At 36.2% G+C, this 13,369-nt stretch overlaps 1 protein-coding gene across 2 annotated transcripts in view; it reads right to left on the reverse strand.

Moving 5' to 3' along the window:
• The window catches only part of fzr1b (fizzy/cell division cycle 20 related 1b), a 100,836-nt gene extending 87,467 nt beyond the window's left edge, over nt 1-13,369 (reverse strand). Inside the window, exons 1-15 of one of the 2 annotated variants that reach the window (XM_079877207.1) lie at nt 13,111-13,369; nt 12,458-12,602; nt 11,167-11,268; nt 10,976-11,039; nt 9,921-10,048; nt 9,679-9,755; nt 7,677-7,782; nt 6,134-6,211; nt 5,998-6,063; nt 5,800-5,902; nt 5,101-5,282; nt 3,270-3,503; nt 3,084-3,188; nt 1,117-1,209; nt 983-1,030 (exon numbers count right to left, since the gene is read on the reverse strand). In XM_079877207.1, coding sequence (XP_079733333.1) covers nt 989-1,030; nt 1,117-1,209; nt 3,084-3,188; nt 3,270-3,503; nt 5,101-5,282; nt 5,800-5,902; nt 5,998-6,063; nt 6,134-6,211; nt 7,677-7,782; nt 9,679-9,755; nt 9,921-10,048; nt 10,976-11,039; nt 11,167-11,268; nt 12,458-12,532 — 1,455 coding nt within the window. In that variant the 5' untranslated portion in view covers nt 12,533-12,602; nt 13,111-13,369 and the 3' untranslated portion in view covers nt 983-988. Of the gene's footprint in view, nt 1-114; nt 1,031-1,116; nt 1,210-3,083; nt 3,189-3,269; nt 3,504-5,100; nt 5,283-5,799; nt 5,903-5,997; nt 6,064-6,133; nt 6,212-7,676; nt 7,783-9,678; nt 9,756-9,920; nt 10,049-10,975; nt 11,040-11,166; nt 11,269-12,457; nt 12,603-13,110 lie in introns of those variants that run through there. The other variant, XM_079877206.1, reaches the window with a different exon arrangement.

The raw sequence follows: 13,369 nt of genomic DNA on the forward strand, positions 1-13,369 counted from the left end.
TATCAGTTTTCACTGAAACTTAAACATTTTAAATCTTGAATAAATCCCTACATATTTACACTACAAAATTTCAAAGGTTTGTGTTTTGTAAGATTAAAAAAAAATACATATCTTGCTCACCAAGACTACATTTATTTGATCAAAATACAGTAAAAAACATGAAATATTATTAAAATCTAAAATAACTGTTTCTATTTTAATATATTTTAAAATGTAATTTATTCCTGTGATGAAAAGCTGAATTTTCAGCATCATTACTCCAGTCTTCAGTGTCACATGATCCTTCAGAAATCATTCTAATATGATTTACTGATCAAGAAACATTTCTTATTATTATCGATGTTGAAAATAGTAGTGCTGTTTAATATTTCTGTGGAAACGGTGATACATTTCTTTCAGGATTCTTTAATGAATATAAAATTCAAATAAAAAGCAAATTAATGCATCTTTGCTGAAAAGTATTTTAAAAAACAAATCTTACAGACCCCAAACTTTTAAACAGTAGTGTACTTATAACTATTGCTAGACGTACAGTAAATATAACCTTTTGTCTGTTAGTCACAAAAAGTCACAGGATTAATGTTAAGTGCATTTATTTCTCACAGATTTCATGATCTGTTTTGATACACACATATAAAATATGTCAATTTTCATAAGCCGTTTCTGTATAACCTCATGACTGAAATCATGATAATGACAATATAGGTCATATAGGTTCATTTCTCTATTAATACTTCTACTTATACAATAGCACATCTGTTTGGACATCCACAATGTACAATAATAAGAAGAACTGACTGAATCTTAACATAAACAACAAGCTCACTCAATTTTTATGGGGTAAACAGAAATCTGCTCAGTAAAAAAGAGTGGAGGAAGTGCTAGGGTCTCTCTCTCTGTCGGAAGGTCTGGAGTTGATGCAAGGACACAGAACAGAGCGAGTTCAAGGCTTTCATTCGTTCACGTGATTGGATGGACTTCTTGTGAATTACCGTATCCTGGTGAACAGGTTCAACACTGATTTGGATTCCTGGAAACAGACGGAAAGAATGTGAAAGGGGTAACAGTTGAGGTGCAGGACGAGCTACACGTCCGAATGTAACACTTCAGCCTGACCTTGGTGCAGCGTGTCTTGCTGAAGACATTCCAGAACCTCAGTGTCTCGTCTCCTGCTCCCGTTACGATGGCCTCACCGTCCGGAGACACCGCCTGTACACAACCAGGACACGTACATTCACTTCTGATGTGTGTCTGAATTAACACAGGATAACATTATTACATTACAGATCTCAGATTTGATTACTCATTGTCTTCGTCGGTCATTTGTACATAATTAAAAACTGGATCCGGAGACAACCATGACAGCCACTAAAGTGAGCTTTCTTGGTACACTTGGAAAATGTTCCCTGTTATTGGATTCGATTAAACATAAAAGGTAAGAAAATAAGAAACGTTAAGAAAAAACACAATAAGACATTCTGGTCATTTCATAAGGAATACTGATTTTAAAATACCTTTGTACTATTTGCAGGAAGTTTAAATAGAATGACTAAAATACACGTTTTTTTTTTTTTCAAAAGTACTTTTTCTTTTTTATAAACACACTCACTGGCCACTTTATTAGGTAGACCTTGCTAGTACCGGGTTGGACCAAGTGGAACAGGTGTACCTAATAAAGTGGCTGGTGAGTGTATTAAGAATACATAAAGATTATGTTTTTGGGAAGTCGCACCACATGACATTTTACAACAGGAACTAATCTTTCCTTGCCAAAAAAATCCATCAAATGATCTGATATTTTAAAAGACTTATTGAGACACAGTCAATGAGGGTCTGCAGGAGTCACTCCACTCCATGACATCATTTCCTGTTAGATTTTTTTCTGCATCTTGGTCGCACCACATGACTTTGATTTGGTGGAGTTTTCCAAATATTAATAACTTGTAACAACACTTTTGTTAAAATATTTTTTTCTACCAAGGAAATAAAATTATGCATGTTTTTTTTTTGTTGAGTATCATATTTGATGTATCAGGTTTTTGTGGCCCATATAGTGATATTGTGAGAATATAGAGCTCATTCTTCATAAAAATGCAGGCCCAAACTGAGTAGAAATATGCAATTTGGTGCAGTTGCTGATATTTATATGGCTAAAATGTAAGATGAAATTCTTATAATGCAAATCAATAAGATCTTTATAACAGTTTAGCAGACTACTAACATAAAATACATATATAAATATCAGTTGTCACTTTATATCTCCCAATAGTACATGATCTCACTACCCATGATATTTAAATGATTAATTTTATGGTAGTTTTTACTGTGGGGGCAAAACATAAAACGCAATGCAGCACAATGATGATTGAGAGATGAACAAATACATTTTCCTCAAAATCCAGACGTATCATATTTGAAACACATTTTAACATAAGTATGTATGGATAATCCATTAAACCTAAGTTGCTTCAGTCCAGTATATCTTCATTTTAAAATATTACTAATAATATAAAAGATATTCTTACATTTACTTAAGTAAAATTCAGTAAAGATTTCACAGCAAAAAGACATGTGCCACAAGAACACGTGAAGATTGTGTACAACAGTTTTTTCTTAGCAAAGTTCTGATCATGTTGATAATTTAGAGGCGCAAGGAATTTGTGTTTGTTTCATATTTGTTCAAATATGATATAGTAGGCTTTATAGAGTTAATAAAGTTTCAAGAATTGTACTCTTTTAGTCTTTTTTTCTTCATTATAAGGACAGTTGTATCACCCTGAGATTTATGTCTGTGTGTAAAGTCACTGTATGTACGAATGAATTGCATTTCTACATTTGGTTACACTTTATTTTAAAGTGTCATTGTTACAGTGTAATTATATATTAAAGTACTGAGTAATATTAAGCAACTACATGTACTTACTATAGGGGGTAGGATTAGGATTTGGTTGAGGGTTTGTTGCATGTAATTAGGCATAATTTACTGTTATCACTATGTTAAGTACATGAAACAAGGACACTGTAAAATAAAGTGCTACCCTACATTATTTCAAATAGATTATTAGATCCGATAAAACACTTACCAAGTAGAGCACTCGGTACGAATGTCCTGTGAGCTTGGCTACCTGGGTGAGTGATGGGTATTTCCACACCAGGATCTGGTTCTGGGAGTAGCCGTGTGTGCTGACCTAATAGACATCAATGGTGAAAGCCAGCATGGGGGAAAAAAAAACACATGACGTGACTGAGGTTGTAGTTGCGTTTCTTACCAGCTCGTTGGCGTGTTTGGACCAGGCCAGGTTGCAGACCTGTGAGCCGGTGTCGGTACTCTGCAATGCCTGTCCGGTCAGAGTGTTCCAGAAGCGAAGGCAGCGGTCGGCCGTTCCCCCTCCCGAGGCCAGCAGGCCGTGCTGGTGAGGAGACCAGGCGATGGCCTTCACAGCCGCCAGGTGATCGCTGTACTGCTGCACGGGGAGCAGGCTCGAGCTGTTCCACACCAGCAACTGAAGCAGAACAAAACACAGGTTCCTTTGTGTCATGCTATTTAGACCGAATTTTATTAGTTCTTTTTCAATTTCTTTTGCAAAGAAATTGGTCTTGATTTTGATAAAGTTGTGCTCTTAATAATAATAATAAATCTGAAAACGGTGCTCTAAAATGGTCCATGTACATTGCGTTAATTAGTTATTTGGTTTAAAGGCACACTTTGCAGTTTCGTTTTTTCTCAAACAGCGGCCCCTAGAGTCGCTGTAGAGAACTTGTATTTAACGTAACTGACGTAAATACCACTCATGCAGAGCCGTATCTGCACTCTTCCAACCGCGCTTTCTTCGTCGACTCTGAAATGCGTGCTAGTGTCTTCCATAGAGGCTGCTTCATATGTTGTTGATGTATGTGACGTCGTGCCGTGAAGCAAGTCGAGGCGAGATTTGTCGGGGCGCCACCTCTCAAACCTGCATTGCTGGTTTTGCCAGCGGCGTGTCCCCCCCCTGCTTTGCTATCAGGATGATTCGCCCTACTACGAGTTCGTTTACCATCGAAATGATTTCGAAGCTGTTATATTAAGGTAAAAATCTTGCAAATTTTAAATCTTGCCTTTAAAGGCACACTATGTAAGTTTTCGCCACTAGAGGTCGCTATTCAAATCGTAGCTTGATGACACCTTGATTTCGTAGAATTGTGGGAGTTGTTGTCTTCACCTCTATAGCCAGTGGAGAATCCGAAGGGACTCGGGCTGAAATCATATTCATGGATGATCGGTAATGCATTAAAGATTTATTAACGTTACGAAAGCCGTTGGAGAGAAACGAGACCGCTAATGAAAGACGAGCGCGACACACGGCTCGAGAGCAGTGGAGCTTTTATTATACCCGCTTCTTCCAGTCATGTGTATGTGGGGTAACACAGCGCTGTTTTATCATATTAGATACATTTGAGTGTGTTGAAAGGTGTTATAATGCTACTCTGTGTGTTCGCTCGGCGGCTGCTATGTCAGACACTTGTTACACACTGCAGTGAGCTAGATCCATATTAGACATGGTAAATATGGTTCTCGCGGTAAATCAAGAAAACGAGATTCAAACAAAAAGACTAACTGTGTTGAGCTGTATAACAATGATTAGTTTTCTGTCGATGAATGTATCCTCACCTGTCTAATAAAACACATCATATATTAAAGCTTCTTTAGTGTTTCCATGGTTTCTACAAAATAAAAATTACACTGTAACAATGACACCTTAAAATAAAGTGTAACCCTTTATTTTAATTTGTCCTTGTTACAGTGTAATTATACATTTAAGTACTGAGTAATAATAATTAACATGTACTTACTATAGGGTTAGGTTTAGGATTCAGATTTAGTTTAGGGTTAGTTACTTGTAATCATGCATAATCTATAGTTATTACTAAAGTAACAACATGTAATGTGTAACAAGGACACTGTAAAATAAAGTGTTACCTTTTTTTTTTTAATGCAAAATTTGGTGTGAATGCAACATACACAAACCTCTTTGAATAAACCATATTCCCAGCCAACTTAGTCATGTCTTGCATGTTCAATTATGTCTCCTTATTAGATAATCCCGTTTTATTGACACTGACCTTATTATCGTTCCCTCCAGAGGCGAGGTGCTGGTGGTCAGGTGACCACTTGAGGCCACACACTTCCTGCCTGTGGCCCTGGAGGCGTCTCTCCACAGGAGGAGGTGTCCTCACGTCCCTTTGTAGAATCACTCTGTCCCGGCTACCCGACGACAGCTGCTCTCCATTCCACGCAAGCGCTCCTGAGAGACACGAGAGGAGGTGAGACTCAAACTCTTATAATATGATGAAGATGATTTGTTCTTTATGAAGATCTTAGCTCTCTTAGTGAAAAAAAAAAATCTGATAAATTGTTCTGAGAATGATTTAAAGTTCCAAACACATAAGACTTTTGTTCATCTTCGGAACACAAATGAAGATATTCATTATGAAATCTAAGAGATTTCTGTCCCTCAAAACTCTTGAAGCTTCAAAACATAAAGAGATCGTAAAAAAAATCCATATGAATCGAGTGGTTGAATCAAAGCTTTCTGAAGAGACTTGATCTCTTTATATGATGAAAATATTTAATTTAGGTTTTTATTTACATATAAACATTGATACATAGAGCACATCAAATATGGTGAATGTTTCGAAGATGAACGAACGTTTATTGGGTTTGGAACCACATGAGGGCGATTCATCATTGTAACTAATGACAGAATTTTCATTTTTTGGGTAAGCCTTTAAACCAGTAAGTGATTGTCACATGACACAAACCTACGCGTGCTGAATGTCCCTCCAAACTGGTCAACTTCCTCCCTCCAGCTGCATCCCAAATCTGAACAAATCCCTTATGGGTCCCTACAGCCACCAGACTTCCCTGAGAGAACGACAAAGAAGTAAATATTATCCTGGATAAATACAAAGCACACACGTTAGATATTTTTATGTAACATGTAAGAGGTTTGTGCTGACCCTCTCATTCCAACACACTGATGTCACAGAGTCGCCATCCACAGATAAGTCACACAACCGCGTCACCTGTGTAAGTAAAATGAAACGCTCATTACCGACAGTCAGACCAGAACACATCTTAAAGTCTGTCTCATACCTGGCTGGTACAGGCACTCCACAGGTAAACACAAGCCCCCAAACCAACACTCAAGAGATTTCCAGCTGACCAGTCCACCTGTGTTCACAAACATTTTCAATCAAATTACTACACAGCAAATGTTAACATGGAGAACAATTATGCCATGTCCTAACCAGATGGGGCGCGATAAGATTCCAGCGACAAGCAATTAGTCTGTCCACACCAGACGCGACAAAATCAATCAAAAATCACAGCCAATTAGAACAGCGTGTGGGCGGAGTCTCTCTGCAAGCGCACTGCACTCGCAATGAAATGGATACAATCAAAATCATAAATATTCAATTATCCATTGTGGATTTCAGTATGGCTATAAAGGTCAAGCATAATGATATACTCGCATTAAATTATTTTAACCCTTCGGTGCTGTTAGGTCAAAAATGTTACGGTTTTTTTTTTTTTTTTTTTTTTTTTTTACTTCATTGGAATGGAATGAAACTTGGTAAAGGTTTCGGTACTTGCTATGTGAACACACACAAAAAAGAAAAAAAATCATGAACATGATTTGAAAAGGTTAAATGACCCTGAAAAAATAGTCACACTTGTACTGTTGGCGGTCAAAAATGACCGCATTGGAAAAGAATAGGAAACTAAATCTACTGGAAACGTTTGGAATTGCGCCCAAACAAAATCTTACTGAAAGCTCATTTTTTGAGATATCAACCTAAAATTTGGATCACAACTGTTTTAGATTTATGGCTTTGATTTTCTCACAGTTTTAGCGTAAAACATGTTTTGCAAAATATATATTTCATTAAAAAATGTTTTATTTTAAATGCATTTTTCATAATAATCAACTTAAACTTCTATAACTTTATTTTTGTTTTACCTTTTTAACTATTTTACTTCAGCAATAATCTACCAAGAGTCGTCTTTAAAAAGAGACCAAACTTATGTGCGCCAAAGCATTCAAGAGTTACGAAGTTGGAAATTTCATTTTCAGGTGTATGTTCAAAAAGTGGTCAAAAAGTAATAAATGGATCATAACTATTCCGTAAATATAACCTAGTACCATAAAATCCCCTTAAAAATACAAAATGTTAAATAAAAAACATCAAACTAAAATTCAGTACATTCATTTTATTGAAATAATTTTTTTTTCAGTCATTCCATTGCAGAAACAGAAACCATTTCTAGAATATAAATGTTGCGTATCGCTGTCGCGATTGGTTAGGACAAAAACTCTGATTAACTAATCTTTTATCGCCTGTCGCTGCATCACGTCAGGTCTGGATAGTGCTAAAAGAGTATTTTAAAGAGCTTTCTGAAATACCTCTGACTTCTGATTGGTCAATGAACACATTCTCCAGTTAAATATTTTTCTATAATGACAGGCAGACTATATAACTGACAGCTGTCCCAGGCAACCAATTTCTTACAGTCAGCTGGTCATTATTGCAAAATTAAAGTAAAAATAATGTACCTTCACAGTGACACTTTCAGACCCCTATCCCTTATTAATATCTGTAAAACTAACATATGGAGCTTTGTAAATGAAGTGTACCAGGTTGAGGTAGAAGTCATCCTGCAACTCTGGGGCATCAAGAACCTTGAACGGGATCTTGGAAATCTTGCGTGCTGGCTTTCGGGGTGAACGCAATAGTTTGTGACTGCAGACAAAAAAGAAAAATTTGAAATATTTAATTTGAATTAATTTTAATTTAAGTTAAATTTTAAAGAAATTCACAGGCACGTCTATAATGTGGATCAAATTAATAATGTTGTAAAAACGTCTGTGTTATAAACATAGAAAAACAGCTCAAAATCATTTTCTTAAAGGGGTCATGAACTGAGAATTCAAATTTGCCTTGATCTTTTGACAGTTAAGAGGTTGTTATGCAATAAAAATATCCTTTAAGTTTCAAAACTCAAAACTTCCTTGTTATTCCAAAAACAGCTTTTATTGAAACCAAGGCCAGAAAACGGCAGGATCTGAAAAGTGTGGAATTATGACGTCATAGAGCAGCGAAAGACCGCCTTTGCAGAAGAATATCAACACAATCTACATCACCACGTCTTTGGCGCCGCCCACTGAATAGTGAATAGTTACAGAATGAGTAAAGATTGACACAGGATCAATACCATTATCTTCCAAACGAGGTAAAGTTTTCCACTAGGAAAGTGTTTTTTTTTTCCCAACAATGTGAATGTCTCAGCAGTGCATTATTTGTTTGTATTCGGTGCATTTCACTTTGGATTATATATTTGGTAAATCAGTCGCAATTCCGACGCAGGCTTTGCAAACAGACTTTTACGATATGGATCTGCCAGCAACGCCAATAAAACAGCAATGTTTATTTTAATGCCTGATCTGTGATCAGTGATTTCTGAATTATTCAAGTTCAGACAGATCTCTCTCAAAATTGTTCAATACTGTTTATGCATTAGTAAAACAAGCCAGTGACTAAACGATCAACTTCACATCGTTTCTCTTAGTAGGATGAAAATAATTCTATTTAAACTGTGATTAAATATACAGAAAGCGATCAAAGAACAATCTCTTTCCAATTGCCCAAGCTGTCAATCACACAGCGCGAGTTTATCTGGACACTTGCCAAAACTTGTTATAAAATCAATGACGCTGTTACACTGCACAACGAAGCTCTTACTGTATTTACATCGTGTTTGCATTGTTATTTGGTGAAAGCATTTGTGAAAGTGCAGAAATTGTGTTGTGATGATGAGATCACTTCATTCACGCAATCAACAGACTGTTCTCTGCTCAATACTCATCACTTCAACCTTTCAAGTGATGGGAATAGATCTAAATATAATGCTATAATCAACACTTTTTTCATTATACGATTCATTAATCTTGATAGCTGTAATAGTAAAAACAGTAAAAGTTTTCGAGAATGTTTCACATGTAACTAGCTATTTCATATGCAAGCATGTCAGCCAATCACAGCAGTGGGCGTTTACACTGAAGTCTCTCACAGACACGCCCCTTCAAACAGAGCGTTCAAATCAGAGGCTAAAATCAGGCTAGGAAAAATGCCTTTTATGTCTAAATTATGACCATTTTTGATGTAAAAATCATACTAACAATATAAGGGAACCCCAGGAAACATTATAAAATAATAAAATAATCCAGTTCATGACCCCTTTAAACAGTATTTTTGTACGGAGCCCCACACGACATGCAAGAGGAAAAATCGGCCTTGTTTTATTCATTCATTCTCTCGTTTAGTTAAATCGAGGCAATGTTGTACTAATTTATTCCCTCATTTTAGGTAAATCAATCGTGGGCACATTGTACTAATTTGTTCCCTTATTTCTTAATTTAGTTTTAGGAACGAATTCTTAATTTGTGACCGCTAAATCTTGTAACTTACTAAAAACTAATTTCCAAAAAGGTGAAAAAAATAAACTTAATTCAATATACATGTCTAAACATTTTATGTGCTTTTACTTTTCAAGTAACTGAGTTTGCAGTGCAAACATAATAAATGATCATTTGCTCAATTTTATTTTGAATTACTGCAGAGATTAGAGAAGAATGATACCTTTTGTTACTGAGAGGAGAGAGGGAATAGGGGGAGATTTCATTGTCAAAAGGCACTCTCTTTGTGAGGATGGTGTACTGAGAGACACAAGAAAAACAAGTTATACAACAAGAGTCAAGTTCTAAAACTTATATAAACTCAAATGTGAGAAAAAGCAGAGAACATGCAGAAGACAAACATGCTTTTCCAGTGAGCTTTTTACATGGCAATGAATCTCACATGGATCTGCCATGTAAACTCACCCTGAAGAGGCTGTGTGTGTCCTGTGTGAGGATGGTGTGTCGACGGTCATCTGTGTGAGGATCAGGCACGGTTTCGATTCCTGCTCCCAACAGCTCATTCCTTAGCAGTGCAGCATACGCCACAGCATCTGTAAAACACAATAATGCTTTTTTTGTTATTTTCTTCTTATATATATATATATGTGTATATATATGTATATATGTGTGTGTATATATATATATATATACGTCATACATACACTTCTTTTACGTTTAATACTTTTATTCAGCAAGGATGATTTGTAAAAAAAAAAAAAAAAAAAAAAAAAAAAAAAAAATCAAATAAACACTGTTCTTCTGAAATTCTATTTCAGTTTTTCCCTCTTTTCCCACCTCGCTTTTAAATCGCTTGCAGAGCGTGTACATTGACGCAGAGCGTTTTCAGTTATTCCCTATGGACGCTCCTGTGGACACGCACCGAATTAGCAGCAATTGAGGTATGACAAATGCATGGTTCATTATTATTCTTAACTAAAAACGCAACAACAAAACATTACAATGACAAACTCGCTTAAATGGGCGCTTTTACATTTCGCTTTGAAACCAAATCTTCCGCCATCGTCTTGTCAGTCAAGAGCGAGGCGAAATGGGCGAAGTGAGGTGAAACCTGACTCCTGCGGCTGATCCGTGCTGCGACTCTTGTTCGGCTCACGTTGCATTGAGCAGACATGTTCAGTTTATAATTGTAGAGTATGTTCTCTAACTGACCTAAATGATTTTTATCACTATAAAAAATCTAAAGTGACGGTGAGGGGGAGACAAGTAATGTAACCGGTGTTGCGGCTGAACACCATGTAATACCGGTAACACCGACTATCGCAGCAAGCAATCTCATTGGCTGCAGGATCATCAGAGGCCAATCAGCTTGTGCCATGAGGTAATGATGTGATTGCTTGGAGACTGCATGTAAAGTACCTATCAGCCTGCGCCCTCTATAGTTTCATGACTGAATTAGACATATATCGTTTCGCTGTGAAAATCGAGGGCATGTAAGAGATGATGCAGAGTGACTTTACCTTTCCCTGTGTCTGTACTAGCATCCTTCGCCCGCTGATTCTGATTGGGTGTCCAACAGTTCTCCTACAAACAAAAAAGCAAAAATGAACGTGAGTTTATAGCAGTGCAATGACAATAATGAACTGGCTTTAATCTATCATTAATTTCTACTGTGGATGAGTGTAAACTGTTCAGATGAATGGTAACTTACATTGGCATAGTGGAAGTTTATGCTCCAGTTGCTCCCGGCACGCGTGGGGATAAACCTGTCTCCTGATTTCACCGTAACTGGACTGCATGCTGCATACCCTGACTGCACAAACAGTAATACATAACTGGAACTGACAATCATCATGTGTAACATTTATGTTTTGCTAAATACCATTTTTCTCTCTTTAATGCACACATTAAATACAAATCAAATGGAATGAAAAAAAAAATTTGTTGTTTTTTTAAAACAAAATATATTTCTTAATATTCTAGATCTAATCTTATTATCAAATACCAAACTGGGGTTTAAAAGACAATTAATATTCATTAGTTTGACTGATTCAGTTGTACTGGCACTATCAGATGAGAACAAAATTTAAACTGAATTGAGCTGGATAACACTAGCATTGTAACATCGACATTAAATAAACACTGAACTGAGTTGAGATATAGATGTAATATAGATGTAGATGTAGATGTAAGATATGCTGCTGCTGCATAAATAGACAGACATAAATCTCAGAGCAGATCTAGGCAGGTGGAGCTGGGGGAGGTGGAGGTTTTCAGAGGAACTCTGATACAGCACTAGCCTACAGCAAACACTGAACCAGACTATTTAATTGTTGAGCAAGCAATCTCATTGGCTGTAGAATCAACAGAGGCCAATCAGCTTGTGCCATGCGGTAATTTTATTTATTTATGATTAAATGCCATATCAGCTGCAATGGCTATATTCATGGCAAAATCAACCATATTTTATTTATATATTTATATATATAAAAAAAACAATATACAAAAACATTAAGATATAAGAATAACAACAATAGTAACAATAACAATTATATAGAATTCAATTTTATCTAAAAAAAAATCTACAATTATTTCAGGAGAAACCATTTTAAAGATGTCCATTAATATATTATTTTAATAAAACCTTTAGAAAACAATAAAAACAAATCTGACTTTATAACTGGCAATTGCGAATTTATATCTCACAGTTCTGAAAAAAGAGTCAGAATTGTGAGATAAAAAGTCACAATTACCTTTTTACACTTTTATTCCATGGTGAAAACAAGCTTCCATACAAATCTTGTTAGACATTTGGCATATATATATATATATGTGTGTGTGTGTGTGTGTGTGTGTGTGTGTGTGTGTGTGTGTGTGTGTGTTTTCTTTTTTTCTTCTTCTTCTTTCTTTTTGCACACAAAGTAAAAAAAGTCTAAATGTCAAAAAAATATCATGATCAAGTTACAAGATAAACAGAGTTCTAAGGGTCTTTTCATGCTTACCTTGGACGGGTGGCCCTCTGGGACGTTCTGGTGGTTGATTTGCCTTAACAGGCGTCTTTCATAGTCCTGGTCCATTTCTACTGTAAACTACATTTAGACTCTCTCCATCAGTCTGCAGATGGGGGTCCTCCAAGGTCTCCCATCCCTACAAAAAAATGATGAATGCATGATTGATAACACTCATAATGCTTTACTTATTTTCTAAACATCTGCTCCAATGACAGCTGTCAGTGAGTGTCAACCTCTCATCAATAAAAGGTCTGTCATTTTCTATATATCAATGCATCACATTGATTGTATTCACACCTGAACTGGTTTCTGACCTGGTTTATTAAAAATAATTCTAATTTAAGTCTAATTCTATTTAACAAGCATAACACTACATTAACAAAATTAGCAATCTAAAGCACACGTTTTTAAGTAATTCATGATGGCTTTATTAAAAAGACCGAGTGTTAATAGAGGAAGAGCGCATTAATGCCAGCAGGAGGGTTGTAAACAGCGAATGTAATCAGTTGCCATGGCAGCTCGATAACAGCGCTGATCTAAATGAAGATTTACATCTTACATTATGACAAGATAACAACGTTTTTCCGAGTTTAATAGATGTAGAAGACCTTGAAACCTCGTATTAGAAAAGAAAACCATCTTACCTTAGGCAAGCGCTCAGGAAACCCACATTATACTGACATGTGTGTTCAGCTACGTGCGCAATGATTTCCTAAACATCTAACGTTAGTTCGCTTTTTCCCGATGCTGCAACAAAGGATTAAGGCTGTTTTGGTAATGTGCTGTAAATTTTTCGGTCTTTGGAGATAATAGTACGATCATTGAGCAGAGGGTATCAATGTTTATGTTCATGTCAAGATGGCGAGCAAATCAGCTGTGAGGTGAAAGAGTGTAATTCCGCGC

The sequence above is a fragment of the Squalius cephalus genome, assembly GCF_949319135.1.
Source record: "Squalius cephalus genome assembly, chromosome: 7".
Classification (NCBI taxonomy): Eukaryota; Metazoa; Chordata; class Actinopteri; order Cypriniformes; family Leuciscidae; genus Squalius; species Squalius cephalus.